General features: G+C 58.8%; 1 protein-coding gene across 1 annotated transcript in view; it reads left to right on the top strand.

Annotated features, from left to right (window-relative positions):
• The window catches only part of PKD1 (polycystin 1, transient receptor potential channel interacting), an 86,182-nt gene extending 67,507 nt beyond the window's left edge, over window positions 1-18,675 (top strand). The window contains exons 24-46 of the mRNA XM_068423912.1: window positions 116-272; window positions 1,299-1,551; window positions 2,172-2,367; window positions 3,423-3,593; window positions 4,049-4,192; window positions 4,469-4,679; window positions 5,036-5,162; window positions 5,969-6,085; window positions 6,492-6,541; window positions 6,716-6,918; window positions 7,489-7,594; window positions 8,073-8,191; window positions 8,944-9,146; window positions 9,446-9,640; window positions 9,964-10,103; window positions 11,092-11,219; window positions 11,801-11,969; window positions 12,611-12,736; window positions 12,890-13,064; window positions 13,622-13,909; window positions 14,030-14,164; window positions 14,459-14,773; window positions 15,164-18,675. Of these exons, the coding sequence (XP_068280013.1) occupies window positions 116-272; window positions 1,299-1,551; window positions 2,172-2,367; window positions 3,423-3,593; window positions 4,049-4,192; window positions 4,469-4,679; window positions 5,036-5,162; window positions 5,969-6,085; window positions 6,492-6,541; window positions 6,716-6,918; window positions 7,489-7,594; window positions 8,073-8,191; window positions 8,944-9,146; window positions 9,446-9,640; window positions 9,964-10,103; window positions 11,092-11,219; window positions 11,801-11,969; window positions 12,611-12,736; window positions 12,890-13,064; window positions 13,622-13,909; window positions 14,030-14,164; window positions 14,459-14,773; window positions 15,164-15,754 (4,319 nt within the window). The 3' untranslated portion in view covers window positions 15,755-18,675. The remainder of the gene's footprint in view (window positions 1-115; window positions 273-1,298; window positions 1,552-2,171; window positions 2,368-3,422; window positions 3,594-4,048; window positions 4,193-4,468; window positions 4,680-5,035; window positions 5,163-5,968; window positions 6,086-6,491; window positions 6,542-6,715; window positions 6,919-7,488; window positions 7,595-8,072; window positions 8,192-8,943; window positions 9,147-9,445; window positions 9,641-9,963; window positions 10,104-11,091; window positions 11,220-11,800; window positions 11,970-12,610; window positions 12,737-12,889; window positions 13,065-13,621; window positions 13,910-14,029; window positions 14,165-14,458; window positions 14,774-15,163) is intronic.
• The last annotated feature ends 217 nt before the right edge of the window (window positions 18,676-18,892 follow it).

Raw genomic sequence — 18,892 nt, 5'->3', positions numbered from 1 at the left:
TTTCTGTGTTCCTGATACTCCTCCCTGCACACCCACTGCTGGCAGCAGGCTTGTGGTCAAGCTCTCCCTGGTGTTTATAAAGTACTTTCTGGTTTTTCTCCCCCTCCCCATGCAGATCACTACATTGCAAGCGAGCCCGAGCCGTTCATCATGGCTTATCTCCATCACGAACCAGAGCCCAACGAGCACAACTGCAGTGCCTCGAAGAGAATCGGCCTGGATGCCCTGGCTGGCAGTGACCACAAGCTGTACACCTTCTTCACCTCACCCAGGTAAGAGAAGCCTCCGTGTAATCCCTGACACCCCAGGCTGTCCGTGGATGTACGTGAGGGATGCTCAGGGCCTTGCATGGCTTTTGCCAGGCTGCTCTGCAGGGCTGGTGCTGTTGTAGCTGCCCACAGTGCCCTGCTGTCCTGGGGGGAGGCAGCTCTCCTGGGCAGGCAGCTGCAAGGTTCCTGCACCCCAGCGTTGGCACCTCTTCCACCCTGGCACTCCCTCCTTCCCAGACATCTGCTGGTGTAACAGCAGCTCGGTGCTCTGTGATTTGCCTTTCTGATCCAGGGGAGGGAGAGTTCCCCTTTTTAGAGCTGTAAATCACGTTCCCTGTGAGTGTCACGACCCTCACCCAGGGCTTCTCCTGGTGATGAGTCTTCCCCCGCTGCTCTTTGCTCACTTCCCTGATACCTGCTGTGGTCTGTTTGTCTGTTGCTTGTCCAGACTTTCATCCTCTGTGCACGAGCGATCCCAGCGCTGCCCATCTTTGCCAGGACTCTTTCCCCAAGGGGCTCACACTGACCTGTGCAGATTCAGGGCTTGCTCCATGCAGCTCCTGGGAGCATTTCCCAGAGCACAGCACCACGCGTTAGCCTGGTTCCTGCTCTGCAGTGCCACCTTCACCAAAGCACCTCCATCCTCAGAGCTCATCTTGCCAGCGGGTGGCTGGAGGAGAAGGCAGGTTCCCTTGTGGGCTCCCAACCACCCTGCGTGGCAGCACGGGGAGGGGCAGCTGGGAGAGCTGTGCAAGGCTGCCAGCACAGAGGATGTGCAGTGTGGTGCTCCGGGTGCTGAAATAATGCAAAGATAAAGAATTAAAGTGGTCTGTGGGACCCCAGAGTTTCTGCCCAGCCAAAGGGCGACGTAAATTACACCACGTTCACTGGGCTTTTCCTCCTCATCGTGTCCATGCCCCCTGTCCCTGCAGCAGGGTGCTGGCCGTGGGCACACGTCCATCAGAACGGGGTTCGTGGCCCTTCGGCAGTGGGTTGGTAACATCTCCTCGCTGTCTTTCCCTTCTCCAGAACTGACGACCCTGTCCAGAAATACTACTTCAACATCACAAACCATTTCAGCTGGTCCCCGGTGGAGGTGACTCTGGGGCTGTACACCTCCCTCTGCCAGTACTTCAGCGAGCGGGAGAAGCGCTGGAAGACAGAAGGCATCGTCCCGCTGGAGGAGACCAGGCCAGACCAGGCTGTGTGCTTAACCCAGCACCTCACCGCCTTCGGGGCCAGCCTCTTTGTTCCCCCAAACTCTGTCCAGTTCATCTTTCCTGTGAGTAAAACAAAGCAGGGGCTGCGTGGCATTGCCACACGCTGAGCGGGTTGTTGTCACCTAGAGGAAAGCCTCGGGCTCCCGTCAGCTTTGCGTTCGAGCGGGGTCGTGGCTGGCCCGTGCCCAGCTGGCAGACCAGCACGAGCACCTGGGAGCCTTTGGGAGCTGCAGATGGGCACAGCTCACGGAGGGGCTGCGTCCTCCCTTCATGAATCGTGGCTGCTGCTGCTAAAAAACACCGTTGCAGATGGCTTTGTTCTCTGTTCTGGACACCTCGCGGTGTGTTCACCTCTTAGTGAGACGCCAGATGCTCCTCCCAGCTGTCACCCAGCACTGTTTTACCCAGCGAGTTGCCCCTGCCAGCTGCTCCCTGCCTCCCGGGGTGCTCAGGCTCTCCCTGGCGCTGTCGGTGTGACGTGGGTGGGAGCAGAGAGCTCTCGGCAGCTGCAGCACTGCAGGGCTGGGAGCACGTGGTCTGTGCAGGGACAGGTCTCTCTCTGCGTGTGGTATCGTGTCTGTGCACGATGGTTGTAGCCTGGAAGGAGGCAGCGTGACTCCTGGGGAATGGGGGGTCCTCCTGGGGAAGGACAGTGCCTTTCAACGTACTTCTTTTCTTTTAGGCTCCAGGCCCAGGTCTCAACTACATCGTTCTGCTGACGTGTGCTGTCTGCTTCGTGACCTACTCTGTGGCTGCACTGATCGTGCACAAGCTGGACATGATTGACATTAACCGAGTGGGGGTGATTCCCTTCTGCGGGAAGAACGGGCTGTACAAATACGAGATCCTGGTGAAGACTGGCTGGGGCAGAGGATCAGGTTAGCCCACCGTCTACTCCTATGCTTGGTTCCTCGGGTGACATCAGCGTAGCTCCCCTGAGATCTCACCTCAGCACGTCACGCAGCAAACGTTCCCCTGCAGAACCTGGGCAGCACTGAGCAGCCAGTCAGGTCAGGGCTTCCCACAGCAGTCACAGTTTTTATTGTGTGATGATGGGGCAGGTCAAGAGCTGTGGAGAAGAGCGTGCTGCCCCACCGCGTGCTGTAGGGGTGGGACAAGCGACTGCTGCTGGAAGGAGCCACCCAGTATAGAGATCCCCCCACCCTGCTTTCCCTGCCCCAAGAGGTTGTTCCTCACTTCTGACTCTCCCCTGCAAAAGCATCCAGGCCTTGTGGGCCCTTTAGATGGACCATTTTGCTGTCCTCCAGCGTCCATCGCTTTGTTCAGCCGTCTGAATCTTTCCCAGCTCCATGAAGGCAGAAAGCTTGGCTTTCTGATCTGGGGCTGGGTTTGTAGCTAGAGCTGCCAGAAACATCATCCTGGACTTGGAAATCCGAGCAGTTGGGATGTGGAAGCGCTGAGCAAGGACAGAGGTGGAGTGCCACCATGTCACTGCCAGAAACACGCTCCCGTTGGTCTTAGTGTAACCACTGGTTTCACTGGCAGCAGCTTTCCCCTGAAGCCACCCCAAGGACCATCCAGGTTGAGCAGGTGAACCGAGGAGCATCTGGCAACTGGTACCGGAGAGAAGTCAAAGAAAACAAGTCTTTCAGCTACTTGGTGGAAAAAACATCCAGAATAAACATCCCCTCCCTTTAGGGTGTTAGCAAGGCAAGGCATGTCAGAGTCAGTCCCCTCCAAAGAGGAAAACCATGAGCGTGCCAAGGTCCATGCACCAGGCCAATCTGAGCAGCTGCCCTCCAGGCTGTGTGTAACACTATCGCTGGGTGTGGGGTGGCTGGGGAGCACATCCCTTCCTCCCGAGCCTCCAGGTGGCCCCTCTGAAGGGCCATTGCATCTGGTAGCAGGTCACTGGCTGGGGAACGGCTCCACCTTGGGTGGACTTCCCTGACAGCCCCGTTACCTCTGCCAGGTACCACTGCCCACGTGGGGATCGCCCTGTACGGTGTGGACAACAAAAGTGGTCACAGACACCTGGATGGAGAGAACGCCTTCCACCGCAACAGCCTTGACGTCTTCCAGATCGCCACGGAGCGGAGCCTGGGCAGCATCTGGCGCATCCGCGTTTGGCATGACAATAAAGGTGAGACGTGAGCGGGTGTGTGGGCCTGAGGCAGCCATCACACATCCTGGGTCAGGATCAGGCTCTGCTCCGCCTGGTACCTGGGCCAGGAGGGAGGTACCTGAGCCTACAGTCTGGGCTGACCCTGATGGTGACCCACTGGCTTGGGGGAAGATTGCTGGGGGGGACGTGGAGTCTCCATCACGGGGAAGCCTGTGGCTGGTCAGCTGTGATCCCCTACACGTGCACTGCAGTGTGCTGTGACAGTGCCTGTAGATGTCCTTGCAGCCGGGGAGGTGACCTGGCCATGCCAAGCCTTTCCCTTGGGGACTGGGCAGTGCTCACCGATGAAGACAGTGTCACAGGGTACCTGCTGCTGTCCCCCTGAGGGGCTCTTGTGTTGCCCTCTGGGCTTTGCAGGTCCACGCAGGGAATGTCTGCCGTGAGACACATTTCTTCACCTCTTTAACTTTCAGGACTCAGCCCCTCTTGGTACCTGCAGCACGTCATAGTCCGGGACCTGCAGAGCAGCAAGAGCTACTTCTTCCTGGTGAACGACTGGCTGTCGGTGGAGAGCGAAGAGAACGACGGCATGGTGGAGAAGGAGGTTTATGCTGCCAGTGAGTGCTGAGCCCCTGGGGCGTGGGGCTGGGGTGGCTGAGCAGCACAGCAGTTCTCATTGTGTTGAGGAGGGGCCTTGTGCAGCCAAGTGCTCTGGTGGGTCCTTTGTGCTAGAGGACAAGGCATGGCGAGGGCCCAGCTGTGCAGGGGGGACCATACAGATGCAGTGTGGAGACTTATTGAGTGTCAGTCTGCAAGGAGGGACCGTGGCAGGCCCGGCCGGGTCCCCTCTGGGGTGCAGCTGGCCCTCAGGGTCTCTCTCTTTTTGTGCTCAGGTGAGACAGAGCTGAGGAGCTTCTCCCGGATCTTCACAGCTGAGTTGCAGCGAGGTTTCTTCGAGAAGCACGTCTGGCTGTCCATGTGGGACCGCCCGCCTCGCAGCCGCTTCACCCGTGTCCAGAGAGCTACCTGCTGCTCCCTCCTCATCTTCCTCTTCCTCTGTGCCAATGCTGTGTGGTACGGCGTGGTGGGGAACGTACACCTCAGGTGAGCTGTGTCCCTTGGTGCTCTGGCCGGTCCCTTACCTCCTCAGAGCCCCTCCTGTGCTTCCCATTCCGTAGGGCAGGACAGACCTTGGGTCTGCTGGGAGTAGGTGCCTTGCTTGTGGCCTTGAGCCTGCCCTTCCCCTTCCAAAGAATCCAAAGAATCATGGATGATGATGACCAAGGGCAGCCTGATCAGCTTCCCCCTTACCTGCCTTCGCTGTGTTACTGCCAGCACAGCCCATGCTCATTTCTTTCTCCTCACATCTGAAATCCCAGGTTGTGCAGTTTTGTCCCCCTCCTCGCTCACGAGTGCTCCTGCTAACGCCGCTCTCTGATCTCTCTCTTGATTCTCTCCAGCAATGGAGCCGTTTCCAACCTGATCCCTGTGAACGTGGACACAGTGGCGGTCGGTCTGGTGTCCAGCGTGGTGGTCTACCCTCTCTACCTGGTCATTTTATTTCTCTTCCGGATGGCTCGTGGCAAGGTAATGAGGAGAGGTAGTTGCAGGCTGCCCAGATGGGTGTGATGCCACCAGGTTTGCTCATCTGAGGCTAGGTTCTGCCCTTTGTGGTACATCACTTCTCCAGCTGCTCCCTGCACTTCCCCGGTTGCGCCTCTGTGGTGCCCTGCCCCACAGCCAGACCCGTGCCCATAGCAAGGCTCTGACCTTGGAGGGACAGATCACTGCCTGGGTTCTGACAGTGCCCAGACAGAGACCAACAGGGCAGATTTTAAAAGCTGTTTGGGCACTTACTCCCTCTTGGTTTCAGTGTGTGAGAGGTACCCAAATGCTGTTTGAAGGGGTGACCTTTGTTGGCAGGAGCCTGAGGGATGCTCAGTGGAGCGTTGCTAATGAGATGCCTACCCTGGGTCCAACCTCAGCTGTCTGAGCAGAGCCATGGGTAGGCAGCTGTGAGAGGATTAGCTGGGGATTTAACGACTAGTTAGACACAATTAGCAGCCCCATTAAGTTCTGCAGCCAGCTGCTCAGTGGCTGATGAGCAGCAAATGGGTCTGATATTTCTCGTTCCTGTAAGCACTCCCTGCTCTGCAGGAGGTTGCAGGCTCATGCAGCTTCCTGGGAGCTTGTACCTGGGACAGCCTGGATGGCGCTGGGCTGCGGTACGTGTGGGTACCAGTGCCCAGGGTTCCTGGGAGGCAGTGGGGGACGTGCACGGGCCTGGGATCCCCAGCAGAGCAGGGAGCTGACAGAGCAGCAGGGCTCTGAGCCACTGGGACATTGTCACCTCTGTCCCTCCCTTTCTGCTCAAGCCTTCCTGTCTCCTGCAGGTCTCCCTCAGCCATGCCCTGACTCACTCAGACCAACAGTCCTTGGAGATCGACAACTACCTGGACTCCTCAATCCTCGACAGCTCCTTCCCCACCTTCCCTGGGCTCCGGGCAGAGGTAACTCCCACCCGAAAGCTGGACAGGCTGCACGGGTCCGTGCGCTCCCCTGCACGGACACAGCGTCCATCCACAGCTGTCAGTGCAGGAACTGGGGCACTCGAGTGCCTCTGGCAAATGCCAGTGATGGGGGAGAGCCACAGCCCTTCATCCCTCACCCACATCTGCCCAGGCCAGTCCTGGGTGCTGAGCACAAGCTGTCTCCAGCTGCTGCTCTGTGAGCATGGATCTGCCCAGCGTGCCTGGGCGTTAGCTCTGGAGGAGAGCAGGCTCCTGGAGGTGTGGACCCAGGGCTCAAAGCAGCTCAGGCTCCAGGTCTCCAATGACCCCTGATGTTAACAACCTTTTGTTTTAACTAGGCACAAACCAGTGTCACGTGCCTGAAATGCCTCCGCTTCCTCCACAGGCCTTCTCGGAGCAAACCAAGACAGATCTGTTCTTGGAGGACTCCAAAAGGTACGTAGGTTTCTGGGGATGGATCAAGTAGGAGTTCAGTGTAGTTTTCTGCTCTGGTAGGCTGTGGTTGTGCTCCCACGGCTGTCTCCCTTCTAGACAGCCCTACGCACTAGCACCGTTGCTTTCCTCGTGCTTCCCGTACCTGATGGCACCCATCCCTCTGTTCTCCCGCAGCCTCGTGCGGTGGCCCTCCAGCGAGGCCCTGCTCAGCTGGCCAGACCTCCTCAGCGACCCCTCCATCATGGGCAACACCATCCAGAAGCTGAAGAGAGGCCGGGCCAGCCGCCACCTTGGGCTCGAGGCGCCGTTGGCGGCTGAGGAGGACAGCCTGTCCCTTGGCGTTCACCAGGGCCAGCCTCGGTATTTCTCTGCCTCAGGTGGGTGTGGGAGCAGCGTTGCTCTGTGGCAGGGTTTGAACACCCCGGGGAAGTGCAGGAGGAGCAGTCTGGTCCCTGGGAGCCCTGGCTCAGCTCTGGAGAAGGCAGAACAGTAGAGCCTGCTGCCATCACCACTGGCTTCAATTTGAAGGGCACAGGAGGAGGGTCGTGTTTTCTTAGTGGGGATTTCAGTCTGGGAAAGCAGAAATGCTGATGTGGGTCAGTCTGAAGTGCGTGGTCACTGCACTGCCAGCAGACTGGGAGCAAGGGGAGGTGTGTTCCCGTGGGATCTGAATGTTGCAAGCCACCAACACTTCTTCCCTGGTTGCAAAGCCACAGTGTGTCTCTGAACCTCTGTAAATGGCTGGAGAAGAAGAACTTGGCCTCTTATAGCAGCAGTTTCATGCCAGGCTCTGCAGCCAAGCTGGGATAGACAGGAGCTGGAAGACAGGGAGGAGGGGAGGGCTGTGCCATGGAGAAGGACCTCACCCTGGCCCTCCTCCTCCCCAGTTCCACAGAGGCGCTGGGAGCTGTGCCCCTGCCAACGCTGTGTGCACTCTCTTTCCCCAGATGAGGATCTGATCCGGCAGATCCTGGCAGATGGAGCTAGCGGCATCTCCCACTCCCAGGACCTCGGGCCGTACATGAGGGCTGAGACAGATCTGATCTCAGGCCTGTAAGTATTGAGGGAGCAGAGTCCCCCGCTGAGGCAGTGCCTCCTGTCCCTTGCCCTGCCACCCAGCTCTGCTGCACCCGGCCCTGGTGATCAAGGTGATCAAGGTCATGAGCAGTTAAACCCAGGGCAGCTGCCCCACGGGTGTATTCTGTAATATTAACATCAGGGTCACTGTAAATGGGAAAGCCTGGTGGGATGGGGGGCTCTTTGCTCTCACCACCTCTCTTCTCAATGGTTACTATCCCTGGAGTGACTTGCCACCACTCTCTGGGCTGAGTATAACTCTGTGTCTTTTGTATTAGTATCAATATTGGTTTTCTTATTTTATTAAATCTGTTTAAATTTCAACCCACGAGTCTCCCTCCTTTTCCCAGTTCCCTTTCTCGGTTGGGGAGGGGATACTGGGTGATAGAACAACTGGTTGTTGTTTAGCCCTGGGTGTGGGCTAACGGAGACAGTCACCCCTTTGCCTTGGCAGGTCCAGCGTGTTCGGGGAGAAGGTGGAGAGTGTCATGATGCAGAAGCTGAATGACAAAGGCCAGAGCGTGGCAGCTCCCCCCAGGGAAGTGAGCAGATCAGCCAAGTCAACGTGGACAGGTACCAGGGCTGTGCGTACCAGGGCAGGGAGGGTGGTGTGTGCAGGAAGAGGGGCTGACACCCCCAGCAGCACTTGGCAGGCAGAGAGAAAAGGAGCCTTGGGAAAGGCTGTGCAGCAGCAGCCTTTGTCCATCCAGCACGAGAGAGAGCCTACACAACCAGAGGGGAAGGGAGACAAATGCCAATGCAAGTTCAAACCAGCAAAGGGAGAAGAGACACTTGCTACGGGGTCATGCAGATAGCAGTGGCTCCCTAGGACAGGCTGGACCCAGCAGCAATCCTCTTGGAGCTGTTAAAATCCATCACGTCACCTTGCTGTGGTGTCTTCATGCAGGCGTTGGTTTGCATGGGTGGGGGAAGGAGGCTGTGCTGAGCGAGCCCTGGGACAGGGGGGCCGGCCAGGCTGAAGGTGGCCAGAGCATCAAATCTGTGTGGCTTTTCAGGGGCTTGACAGCAGCACCTCGAGCCAGGCCGGGCATGCCGTGTCCTGGGGCTCTGAGAGAAAGGAGGGACCCCATCCCACTGCCCCCATCAGGATCCCACCCCCTTCTCCTGCCCACCCTGTTGTCTGCAGATGGGGGGCTGCTCCTCTGAGGCTGGCTGTGTTTGTGTGCTGTCCGTGTTGCTGCTTAGTGGGAGGTGTCTGGGATAATCCCCCCAGAGTCACCCAGGAGGGGCATGCTCAGCCCTTCCCATGCCCACTGGGACCCTTCTGCAGTAACATTTACCCTTGGTTTCCCTCCTCCTCCCAGTTGCAGACCAGACGTTCAGGAAGCGCTTGCTGCCGCCCTGGTGCTCCTACCTGGCGCATGGTATCAGCCTCCTCCTCTTCGCCACCTCCACGGGGGTCTCGGTGTGGATCGGGGTGGGCTTTTCCTCCAGCGTTGCCCTCATGTGGCTCATCTCAGGGATATTCAGCTTTCTGGCGTCCTTCTTGGTCTGGGAGCCCCTGAAGGTGAGGATAACATGAGTATGCAAGGACATACCTGTACATGTGTGTGCATTTATTAGCTGTAATTAACATCTTGCCCGGGTACTACTCAAGTCCTCCTGGATGCTGCGTGGGTTGAATATTCTCACCCATCTTCATCTCCCTGCAGGAGGGGAAGGATGTACACGCTGGGAGGAGAGGCAGGGCTGGTGGCAATTTGTTTGAGAGGTCGTCTAGCTGCTCCCAGAGAGCCCCCAGGAGCTGTGCCCAGGGCAGCTCTGGCGTGGCTCTCTGCAGGCTCACCACACCGCTTGTCTCCCCAGGTTCTGCTGGAAGCCCTCTACTTCTCACTGGTGGCCAAGCGCTTGCACCCAGAGGAAGACGATACCTTGGTGGAGCATCCGTTTGTGGAGCACGTTTCTGAGAAGATCAGCAAAGTCCGACCCCCGCAGGGGTTTGCCCTTTTCCAGGCCAAGGAGGAGGCCAGGAAGGTCAAACTGCTACACAGGATGCTGAAGGTGAGACATCTCCTGTGGTGCCCAGGGCAGAGGCAGAGTGCTGGCTTGGGGAGCTGAGATAACGTCCTTGGGTGGGCCCTCCCAATCCAGCTGTGATCTCCTGAGCTAGTAGGTGCCTGCCTCCAGTTTCTGCCTCAGTTTCCCCATCTGTAAGAGACTGGCAGTGACATCCATCCTCTCTGTGAAGCTCTGAGATCTGAGGTGGCTGGAAAGCGGCGCTGTAAGGGGGTGGATTTGAAGAAGGAAGAGCAGCATGTCCTGGGTCCTGAGCCTGCTGCATGGCAGGCAGCAGTCAGGATCCCTCTCTCCTCTCTGCTTGCCAGAATTTCCTCATCTACATGACGTTCTTGCTGGTGATCCTGCTCACCAACTACGGTGATGCCTCCCGCAACAGCAGGGCCTTCCTTCTGCAGAGCTCCATCAAGCAGCAGCTGGGCAGCAGCGAATTCCTCCGCATCAAGAGGTAACTGGGAGGGCCCTGAGGCTGGGCAGGAACAAGGGGTCACTTCGTGTCAGTGAAGCAGTGCAGGGCTGCAGCGAGGAGCTGAGGAGCAGGCTGGGGCAGGCTGTTGTGCTCGTGCTCCATGGTTGCTCCCGTAAGAGGGTCTCAGCGTGGCAGTGAGCAGGTCCCTTTTGGTCCCTGTGGTTCCCTCTGTTCTCCAGGGGACCTGGGGGGGGTGAGAGCTTTAATTTATTTGAATTTTAGTTTATTTCCTCCATGGGAAGGGACTGTGTGAATTACAGCTGTTTGTCTTTCTGTGTCTGGTCTAAAGGACACAAGTTTGCTCTGTCTCCAGAACTTACAAGTGTTTAGCCATAAACAGTGTCATTAGAACCAAAAATAACATCTCGTATAAGTACAATCCTCCCCTTCCTTGCTCTGCATGGATGGCTTAACTAGATTAAATCTTCCCAGCTGAGTTTCCACACCGCTGCAGACTCCCGCAGTCCGGAGTGACACCGGAGCAGCTGCCTGGAGCTCACGGTGTCTGTACCCATCTCACCACAGACCCCTTGATTCTGCGGTACAAAGTCACCAAAACTTTGATTCACTACACAATGAATCAGGAATGATCCCAGTGAACTCAGTGGAGTTTCTGGGGTGAAAGTGGTGTGAAGGGGGAGAGCAGAGCAGAGTCTGGTCCTAAATATCCTCCCTTTTCCACCGCGCTGCCCCAGACCCTCTGGGCTGATCCTCATCCAGGTGCCAAAGGTTCAGTCACCTTTAGGTCTTGCATGTCAGATAAAGGTTTTCCTGACCCCAGCCCAGCTCTTGCCATGGATGGAGATGCTGCCTCTGCCACTGGCCAGGGAGCAGAGCAGCCCGGGTCAGCGCTCTGAAGCTCAGCCCCTCTCCAGGTGGCACACAGCTGGGCATGGAGGAGCCCCACAGGCTGCCCTGGCAGAGCTGCCCCACGAGCTCTGCCTCTCACGCCGTTTCCCCGTTGCAGGTCAGATCAGTTCTGGGTCTGGATGTCGCAGGTCTTCCTCCCTTACCTCTACAACAGCGGGTCGGGCCAGGAGAGCTCCAGCACCACGCTGGGGACAGCCCGGCTGCGCCAGCTCAGGCTGCAGGAAGGTGGGTGTGCGAGGGCCATGGCTCTGCTGTCACCGGGGGGGTGGTGACGGTCCTGGAGGGGTGGAGTGGCCGCGTGTGGGTGCAGCTGGGGCTGAGCGAAGCAGGGCGGAGGTTACGGGGGCAGGTTTTTCTTTGCAGTGTGTGTGTTGGTGTGCCCCAGAGAGGACCTGGGGCAATCGATGGTGGGGGTGTACACTGGAGGGAGAGGGTGGACATCAGGAAGCATTTCTTCTCAGCAAGGGTCATTAGCCATTGGAAGGGGCTGCCCAGGGAGGTGGTGGAGTCACCATCTCTGGAGGGGTTTAAGAAAAGCCTGGACATGGCACTTAGTGCCCTGGTCTAGTTGCCATGGTGGTGTCAGGGCCATGGTTGGACTCGATGATCCCAGAGGGCTCTTCCAACCTGGTTGATTCTGTGATTCTGAGAGGGTGGCTTGATTTCTGGAGGTGTGACTGAGGACATGGAGGTGGAGGGGCCTTGGGAAGAGGGGGGATGCTGGGTGTGGAAGCTCAGCTGTGTGCCCCGGCGCGGTCTGGCCGCATTGGGTTCCCCGTGGGGTGACAGTGTTGGTCTCGTTGCAGCCGAGTGCCAACGTGGTGCCCAGGGCGTCCTGCACGGCGTGGGCAGGGCTGCCGGGAGGAGCTGCACCGACCCGCACAGCTTTGCCACCGCTGACTACGCCGCTGGCTGGGGAAGGGCGGCCGTGAACGTGACGGCGGCGTGGGCCCACTCACCGCCTGACCTGGCGGGGTAAGGAGCTGCCCAGCCTGCCCCCGCAGCCCCTGCTCCCTCGGGTGCCCAGGGTGGTTCCCAGCTGCAGCCCCCGAGCCTGGCAAAGTGCAGATAAACACAGGGATGCCCAAGGCCTTCCCCAAACACATCCACGCTGGTGGTGTGAACGGTGGGAGGCACGTAGGTGCTGCTCACCCACCTCCCTGGAGATGTGCGTGTCACCTCGAGCTGGGTGAAGGGCAGTGTGGTCCTGGGCCCAGGGGCAGAGGGGAGCTGCAGAACAAGGTGACCAGCCACCCACAGGGACTACAGAGCAGCACTGGCTTTCTGTGACAGTGGGTTATGGGGGCCTGGTCATCCTGGACACTAAATCACTGTTGGTTTCTGCTCTGGTTTGTTCCTGGGTGCGTCTTCATTGAAGCCTGGGGCACCACAGGGCTTGGGGCTGTTCTGAGGCTGGGAACACTGGGGAGGGATCAGTGCACATCTGTAATTTGCCTTGTGAAATAAATAACAAGGCAGGTGTTGCCCTTGGGTGTGCAGCAGGGGGTCAGGGTCTGCATCCGTGCGCTCGCTCCCGGCCTGCCGCGTAGGGGAGCAGCTCACCAGTGGCTGCCCTGTCCTTCGCCTCTCACCCCACGGCTCCTCTTCCCCTGCAGGGTCTGGTACTGGGGTTACATCTCTTTCTACGACAGCAGCGGTTACGTCCAGGAGCTGGGGGCTTCGCTGGAGGAGAGCAGGGCTCAGCTGGATTTCCTTCAGCAGCACGCTTGGATCGACAACATGTGAGTGTCGTGGGGCGAAGGAGGCGTTCTGCTGTCACCCAGGTTTTTGAGGGGTGCTGTGGAGTGTCACGGGGGAGAGGGCAGCAAACAGGGGCACCACACCCGGCGCTGGTGTTGTCCCAGTGCCCTGAGCTGCTCCTCTCCCCCCCGCAGGAGCCGGGCCGTGTTTGTGGAGCTGACGCAGTACCACCCCAGCGTGGACCTGCACGCTGCCGTCACCCTCCAGCTGGAGTTCCTGGGGGCCGGCCAGGCCGTCGCCGCTGTCACCATCAGCCCCTTCCCGCTGCTGCGGCTCAGCGCGGGGGTCACGCTGCAGCTGCTCATGATGGTCAGTGTGTCACTGCCCCTCTGCGCTCCTCGCCCCGCTCGGTCACTGCACAGAGGGCTCGGGGGACCCCCTGCCTGAGGCCACTTGTCCCCGTGCCTGTCACCGCTCCGCTTCCAGGCCACAGAAAACCTCCCTGGCACCACTGAGGGGAGGGAGATTCCTCCTGGCTGGCAGCATTTGTTGGGCTTGCCTCAGCCTTTTTGCCTCCCTGAGCTCATGCCTGTCGCTGTGGAAGCTTGAGGCTTCTGTTCTTCTGGCCTCAGCGGGGCCATCAGCCAGCTGAGCCGTGTCCCCACAGGCCCTGCCTGGGCCAGGGTTCAGCGTGAGCTCTTCCCCGGGGCACGGCCACCCTGCCACGAGTGCCTCGGACGTGGTCTGGGGAGCTTGGCTGCTGGGGCACTGGGTGAGCGAGGAAGGCCTGGAGGGGCTCGGGGTGAGCTCCAGCTGGCACAGCTCAGCCTCGTGTGTGGGGCTTTTGCTGTCCTGGGGTCCCCCGGTGCAGCACAGCCGTCGAGCGCTGCCCTCTCCTTCCCTGACAACCTCCATTCCTCCCCCAGGTCTTCCTCATGGTGTTTGTGGTCTACTTCGTGGTGTCCGAGTCGCTGTCCATCAAGAAGGAAGGCAGAGCCTACTTCACCCTGTGGGGCAACTACGGCCAGTGGGTCTTCATCCTCCTCACCACCTGCACGGTGGTGGTGCACCTCAGCCAAGCCACCCTCGCTGACCAGCAGTGGCTCAAGTACCTCAACAACCGCAAGGGTTTCACCAACTTCTACCAGGTGGCCTTTCTCAACACCGTCTTCAGCACCTTGGCTGCGTCCCTCCTCTTCCTCCTGACTGTGCAGGTATGGAGAGGGCTGGGTGGGAGCAGCAGACTTGTAGAGACGTCTGAAAGACCCTTCCCTGGGCTGGAAGGGTCTCACAGCAGCCTCTGTTGTGGTGACCCCCCTCCCTCTCGCTCCCAGGCCGCCCAGCAGCTGCGTTTTGTCCGGCAGTGGTCTGTGTTTGGGAAAACCCTCCAGAAGTCTGCGAAGGAGCTGGCGGCGGCGGGGCTGGCGTTCGCCGTCCTCCTCCTGGCCTACGCTCAGCTCGGCGTCCTGGTAACTACCTGCTGTCCCCGCAGAGCGCCAGTTGTCACAGGGGCTGCCTGGGGCCGTGCTGCCCCTCATCCCCCACCACGGCTCTGAGCAAAGCCTGGTGGGTCCCCTGGGCGCTCCAGTGCTCGGGGTGTGCATCTGCCACGGGGCGGGGGCTGTCCTTGTCCCTGTCACAGCCCATTTATGGGCCACTCCTCAGGGCTTATGCTTTGTAAGGTGGGGTAGTGAGCATTGGGGGTCAAGGGGATGGTTTGCCACTGCTCCCTTCTCATTACACCTCCGCTGTCCCCTTCGCAGCTCTTCTCCTCCTCCTCGGAGTCCTTCCGCAGCGTCGGCAGCAGCCTCCTGCTGCTCTTCGCCATGCTGCGGGGCAGCGTGACCCTCCGCCCCTGCCTGCCCGAGGCCTCGGGCCTCTGCTACCTGTTCTGCACCAGCTACATCATCCTGGAGGCGTGGATCGTGCTGAGGCTCTTCGCCGTGGTGCTCATCTACAGCTACCGGGAGATGCACTTCGAGCTGTACCGCCCGGCCTTCGAGCCCCAGGACTACGAGATGGTGGAGCTCTTCGTGCGCAGGCTGAAAATGTGGATGGGCTTCAGCAAAGCCAAGGAGGTGAGTGCAGCCTGGGAGGCTGTGGAGAAGGGGCCTGGTGGCAGGAGGTTGAGGACATCTGCAGAGAATCGATGTCCGCCATCCTTGACCTTCCTTTGCCTCTGGCTCCTTCCCACTGCTGTTCACAGCTGGGTTCCTCGGGCTGGAGCTGTGGCTGTTCCTGGAGCCCCAAGAGCTGAGTTACGGGGTGTTGCAGGGGCATCTGCTGCCAGTTCTCAGTCCCACGTCGTTTTGTCCAGGGTCTGTCCCCAGGTCCGCGCTGTGGCCTGGCCCCCAGGAAGGGCGGGGAGCAGCCCTGGGGCTGTTGGAGTGGGACGCGGCGCCGCAGCCCGGCATTACCCCTGACCAGCCCCTGAAATACCTCTGTCCCGCTCCCCTCTTCTCTTCCAGTTCCGGCACAAGGTGAGGTTCGAAGGGATGGAGCCGCTGCCCTCCCGAGACTCCAGCGACTCCAAGTCCTTTCGGGGCCCCACTCCCAGCGCCGCCTCGGACAGCTCCAGGGCGTCCACCTCCTCCAGCCAGCTGGACGGGCTGAGCCTCGTGCTGAGCACCCGCGACAGCCTGGACGTGGACGCTGACCTCCAGCGCCTCCTCTCCCTCTTCGAGATGCTGCTCGCCCAGTTTGACCGGGTCAACCAGGTGACGGAGGACGTGTACCGCATCGAGCACCAGCTCGAGGGCTCGCGGAGCCGCCGCCGCAGGAGGAGGTACGGCCGGGGCGCCGAGGAGGGGCCCTCACCCGACATCTCCTCCGACACGGACCCGCAGCCCCCGCGGGACGCCCCGCTGTCCCCCCGCTCCCCCGCCGCCCCGCCGGGCAGGAGGGGCTCCGTGCCCAGCCGGCTCCTCCGGGCCAGCCGAGGCGTCAGCGTGGCGGCGGCCGTGCTGCCCCCACACAAACCCTACGCCGCGGCAGCTCCGGCCATGAAGAAGAAACGGCCCCTCCGGGCCAAGAACAGGGTGCACCCCGCTGTCAAGTAGCGGGCGGCGTGCTGGGCACGGTGGAGGGCAGCGGGCGCCTGGGAAGGGGCTGCCAAGGGTGGGCTGTGCCTGCCGTGGAGCCGCGGGGGCAGCTGGGGAGGGGTCAGCGCACAGAACCCCCCTGTCGGGGCGGGCAGCGTTGTTACAACGTCGGTTCTCAATGGCCCCGTGTGGGCGATGGCCCAAGGACGTCTGGGTCTGGCTGGGGCCTGGCACGGGGTGCCCGGTGTGGAGACCCCCCGTCCCTCCCCTTCCCCACTGGCTGTGCCGGATGGGAACAGGGAGTGGAGAGCCCCAGGCCATGAGCTGATGTGTGGATTGTTGTTGACCAGACCCACTGTGGAGGAAAGCTGCAGGTTTTGAGAAGATATTTAACCCATCTTTTTTTTTTTTTTAAAGCATAAATATATATAGATAAATGATATCTACACCCAGATCAGTTAATTTTTCCAGTATTGGCTATTTTTTATTCTCCAGAAATTGGTACTAGTGTTTGTATTTAAGAAAAAAATTCCAATATTTAAAACAAATGACGTTGCAGCTGCAGCGAGCTGCCGGCCCTGCTCCCCGGCCGGGCGCAGAGGGGGTGAGGAGCAGCAGCTCGGCCGAGGGGTGCGGAGCCCTGGGGCTGGCTCGGAGCAGGGGGGTGCCAAGGTGCTGGCTTCGCTGCGGTCCCCACCCGCCCTCCGCTTGGCTTTTCTAATCCAAGGAATGTATTGCCGTAAGTATAGGTATTTTTTTTTTTTTGGTTTACTTGTTCCTATGTACTGCCTGGCACTTTAAACAATGCTTTCCTCGGCTAACAATGACACATGCGAGCTAACCAGAACGGGATAATATATCACAAAAGCAGTATTTTTGTTTGTTTAAATCATAAACTGAAATGAGCACGTGCTGACCAAGTGACCGCAGCCCCCTGCACGCCCCAGCCCTGTCGGCATCGTCCCTATGAGAAGCACAAAGGCGTTGGGGGAGGCAGGTGAAGCCCGAAGGGAGCTTTGGCCGGGGTCCCTCCAGCCCTGGGCCCCCTCCCCGGGACAGGCCGTGCGCTGGGCTACAGCTGGCCTGTGCTCGCCGGCCCGGCCGGGGAGGGCTGCGCCGCGGGGCACCCCCTGCTCGGGGTGCTGAGCAGCGGCTGAGGCCTCCCCAGGGCCTGCGGTCACTTTGTCATGGCCATTTCACCTTATGTGTGTTGTAAGTAATTTATATGTTTGGGGGGTTTGTTTTTTAAAAAAATATGTATATATTTTTGTATGTTTGCTATATTTTCATAGCATCGGTACCGTGTTTGAACCGTGTAGATAGGAGACAGAATACTATTGTCAGAGTTATTTAAAGGATGTATTAAGTGCTTCTTCCTGGGCACGTCCCGTGTATATACCGTGTGCGGTGTCCGTGTGCGTGTGGTGCGTGTGCTCTCCTCCCGGCTGAGGCGGGGCCGGTGGCCGCAGGTAGAGCGGAGCGTGGCGGGGGGGGGTGCACGAGTGGGTGCGATGCCAGCCCCTGCTCCATGCTTGGGCACTGGGGGAGCTCCCAGCACTTGTGCCAGGCTGTGTTAGATACTTTAAAGTTTTCATTGCAGCTGTCCAGGTGCCTCCTTGGCTCCAGGCACCTGCCGGTGGCTGAAGGAGGATGGAGGAGGACACTGGGATGCTCTTGGTGAAGGCTTTGGGACTGGTGTAAGTTACTCAGTGGATATGAAGGAAAGGTTGCAGAAGGACAGGGCCAGGCGCAAACAAGTGGGCTGTAGCTTGAAGAGCACTTGAAGTGAGGTGGGAGTTGGTCACCGTAGAGGTTGTTGGAAGAGCAGATTGCACAGAGGGAAGTGGAGTGCAGAGAGGAGCAGACTAATATTAGTAACCACGAAGCTTTTGTAATGGAAAAGAAGAGGCAGGTGGAGGAGGAGAGGACAGAGCTGTGCCTAGAGTTCAGCAGCAGCTGGAGGAACCAAGCAGGACTTGGGCATCTCTTGCATCCTCAAGAGCCAAAAAGTTCAGTTCAAGAACCACAGGTGAGTTCTCGGCCCCTCCCCACCCCCAGGGCTGGAGGATGCTCATTTAAAAGAGATGGTTAATTGGAGTTAAGCACAGGAAGGAGAGACTGAGGCGAGGGGCAGGGACCCCACGGCTCAGACCAGCCTTTAATAAGCTACTGGGAGGCGAGCGGGTGGGTGGACGAGGATGTTCCCCAGCGTCAGGAGTTTTGTTCCCAAGTGCCTGGTTCTTACCGAGCTCGTGTGTGAGTGTGACTTGATGCGTGTGACTTACCAAGTGCTTCTTCTGATCAAAGAGGAGCAGGAACAGGATCAGACAACTGCCCTACTTCTTCCCTTCCCTTGAAGTACGGAGAGCAGCTCTGGAACCCCCCAGTTGTTCCTTGAAAAGCCAAAGGGCTCCGGGAGGGCCCGTGCGCGTGGTGGGCGCCACCGACAGCTTCAGGCAGCGTAGTTCTCAGCGCAGCAGTTACTTGTCCCAGCTACAGCAGCACTCGCAGGGTTCCCCTCCCTGTCCCAGCTGAGGTACCGCGTGTCCATGCACTCAGCTGCAGCCAGGTACGAGTCGGGGAGTCGTACCTGCGACAGCAACAACCTGGCCCCGCAGCCCTTGCCAATAAATACTCCTGAATGTATATTTCTGTGTGTGTAGTCACCAAGAGATGGTTTCTTATTTATTAAGTCTCACAAAGATGCAACAGTATCAAGCTGCTTAAATACAAACCCCTATCCAGTAGTTTAAAAGGGAGAGGGAGGGACTTTTATAAGTGCTTTTTGTTTTTTAAAAAAAAAAGAACAGACAATTGTGACCAATAAGCCAACTGGTACTGTCTGGTCAGCATTTCACTGCAAATAAAAAAATATTGTATTTTGTAACTGTGGGGATGTTTCTTAAAAAATGACAAGGTCAAATAAACGATGACTGCTACGCCCTGGCTCCGTGCTTCTGTTACACTCCCCCCAGCCCCCTCCCTGCTACCAGCGAGAGCTCAGCGAGGGCACAGGCAAAGCAGTGCTGGCCAGAGCTAGCCCAGAGCTAGCCCAGAGCCATTCTTCCCCACCCCACCATCCTCCTCTTTGTCTGTGACTGGAATTTTAATGAAGGTCTCCTGCACAATACAAGACACTTTCTGAAATCAGCCAGC

Source organism: Nyctibius grandis, chromosome Z (assembly GCF_013368605.1).
Source record: "Nyctibius grandis isolate bNycGra1 chromosome Z, bNycGra1.pri, whole genome shotgun sequence".
NCBI classification, from domain to species: Eukaryota; Metazoa; Chordata; class Aves; order Nyctibiiformes; family Nyctibiidae; genus Nyctibius; species Nyctibius grandis.
This window is presented reverse-complemented; position numbering and strand designations above follow the sequence as displayed.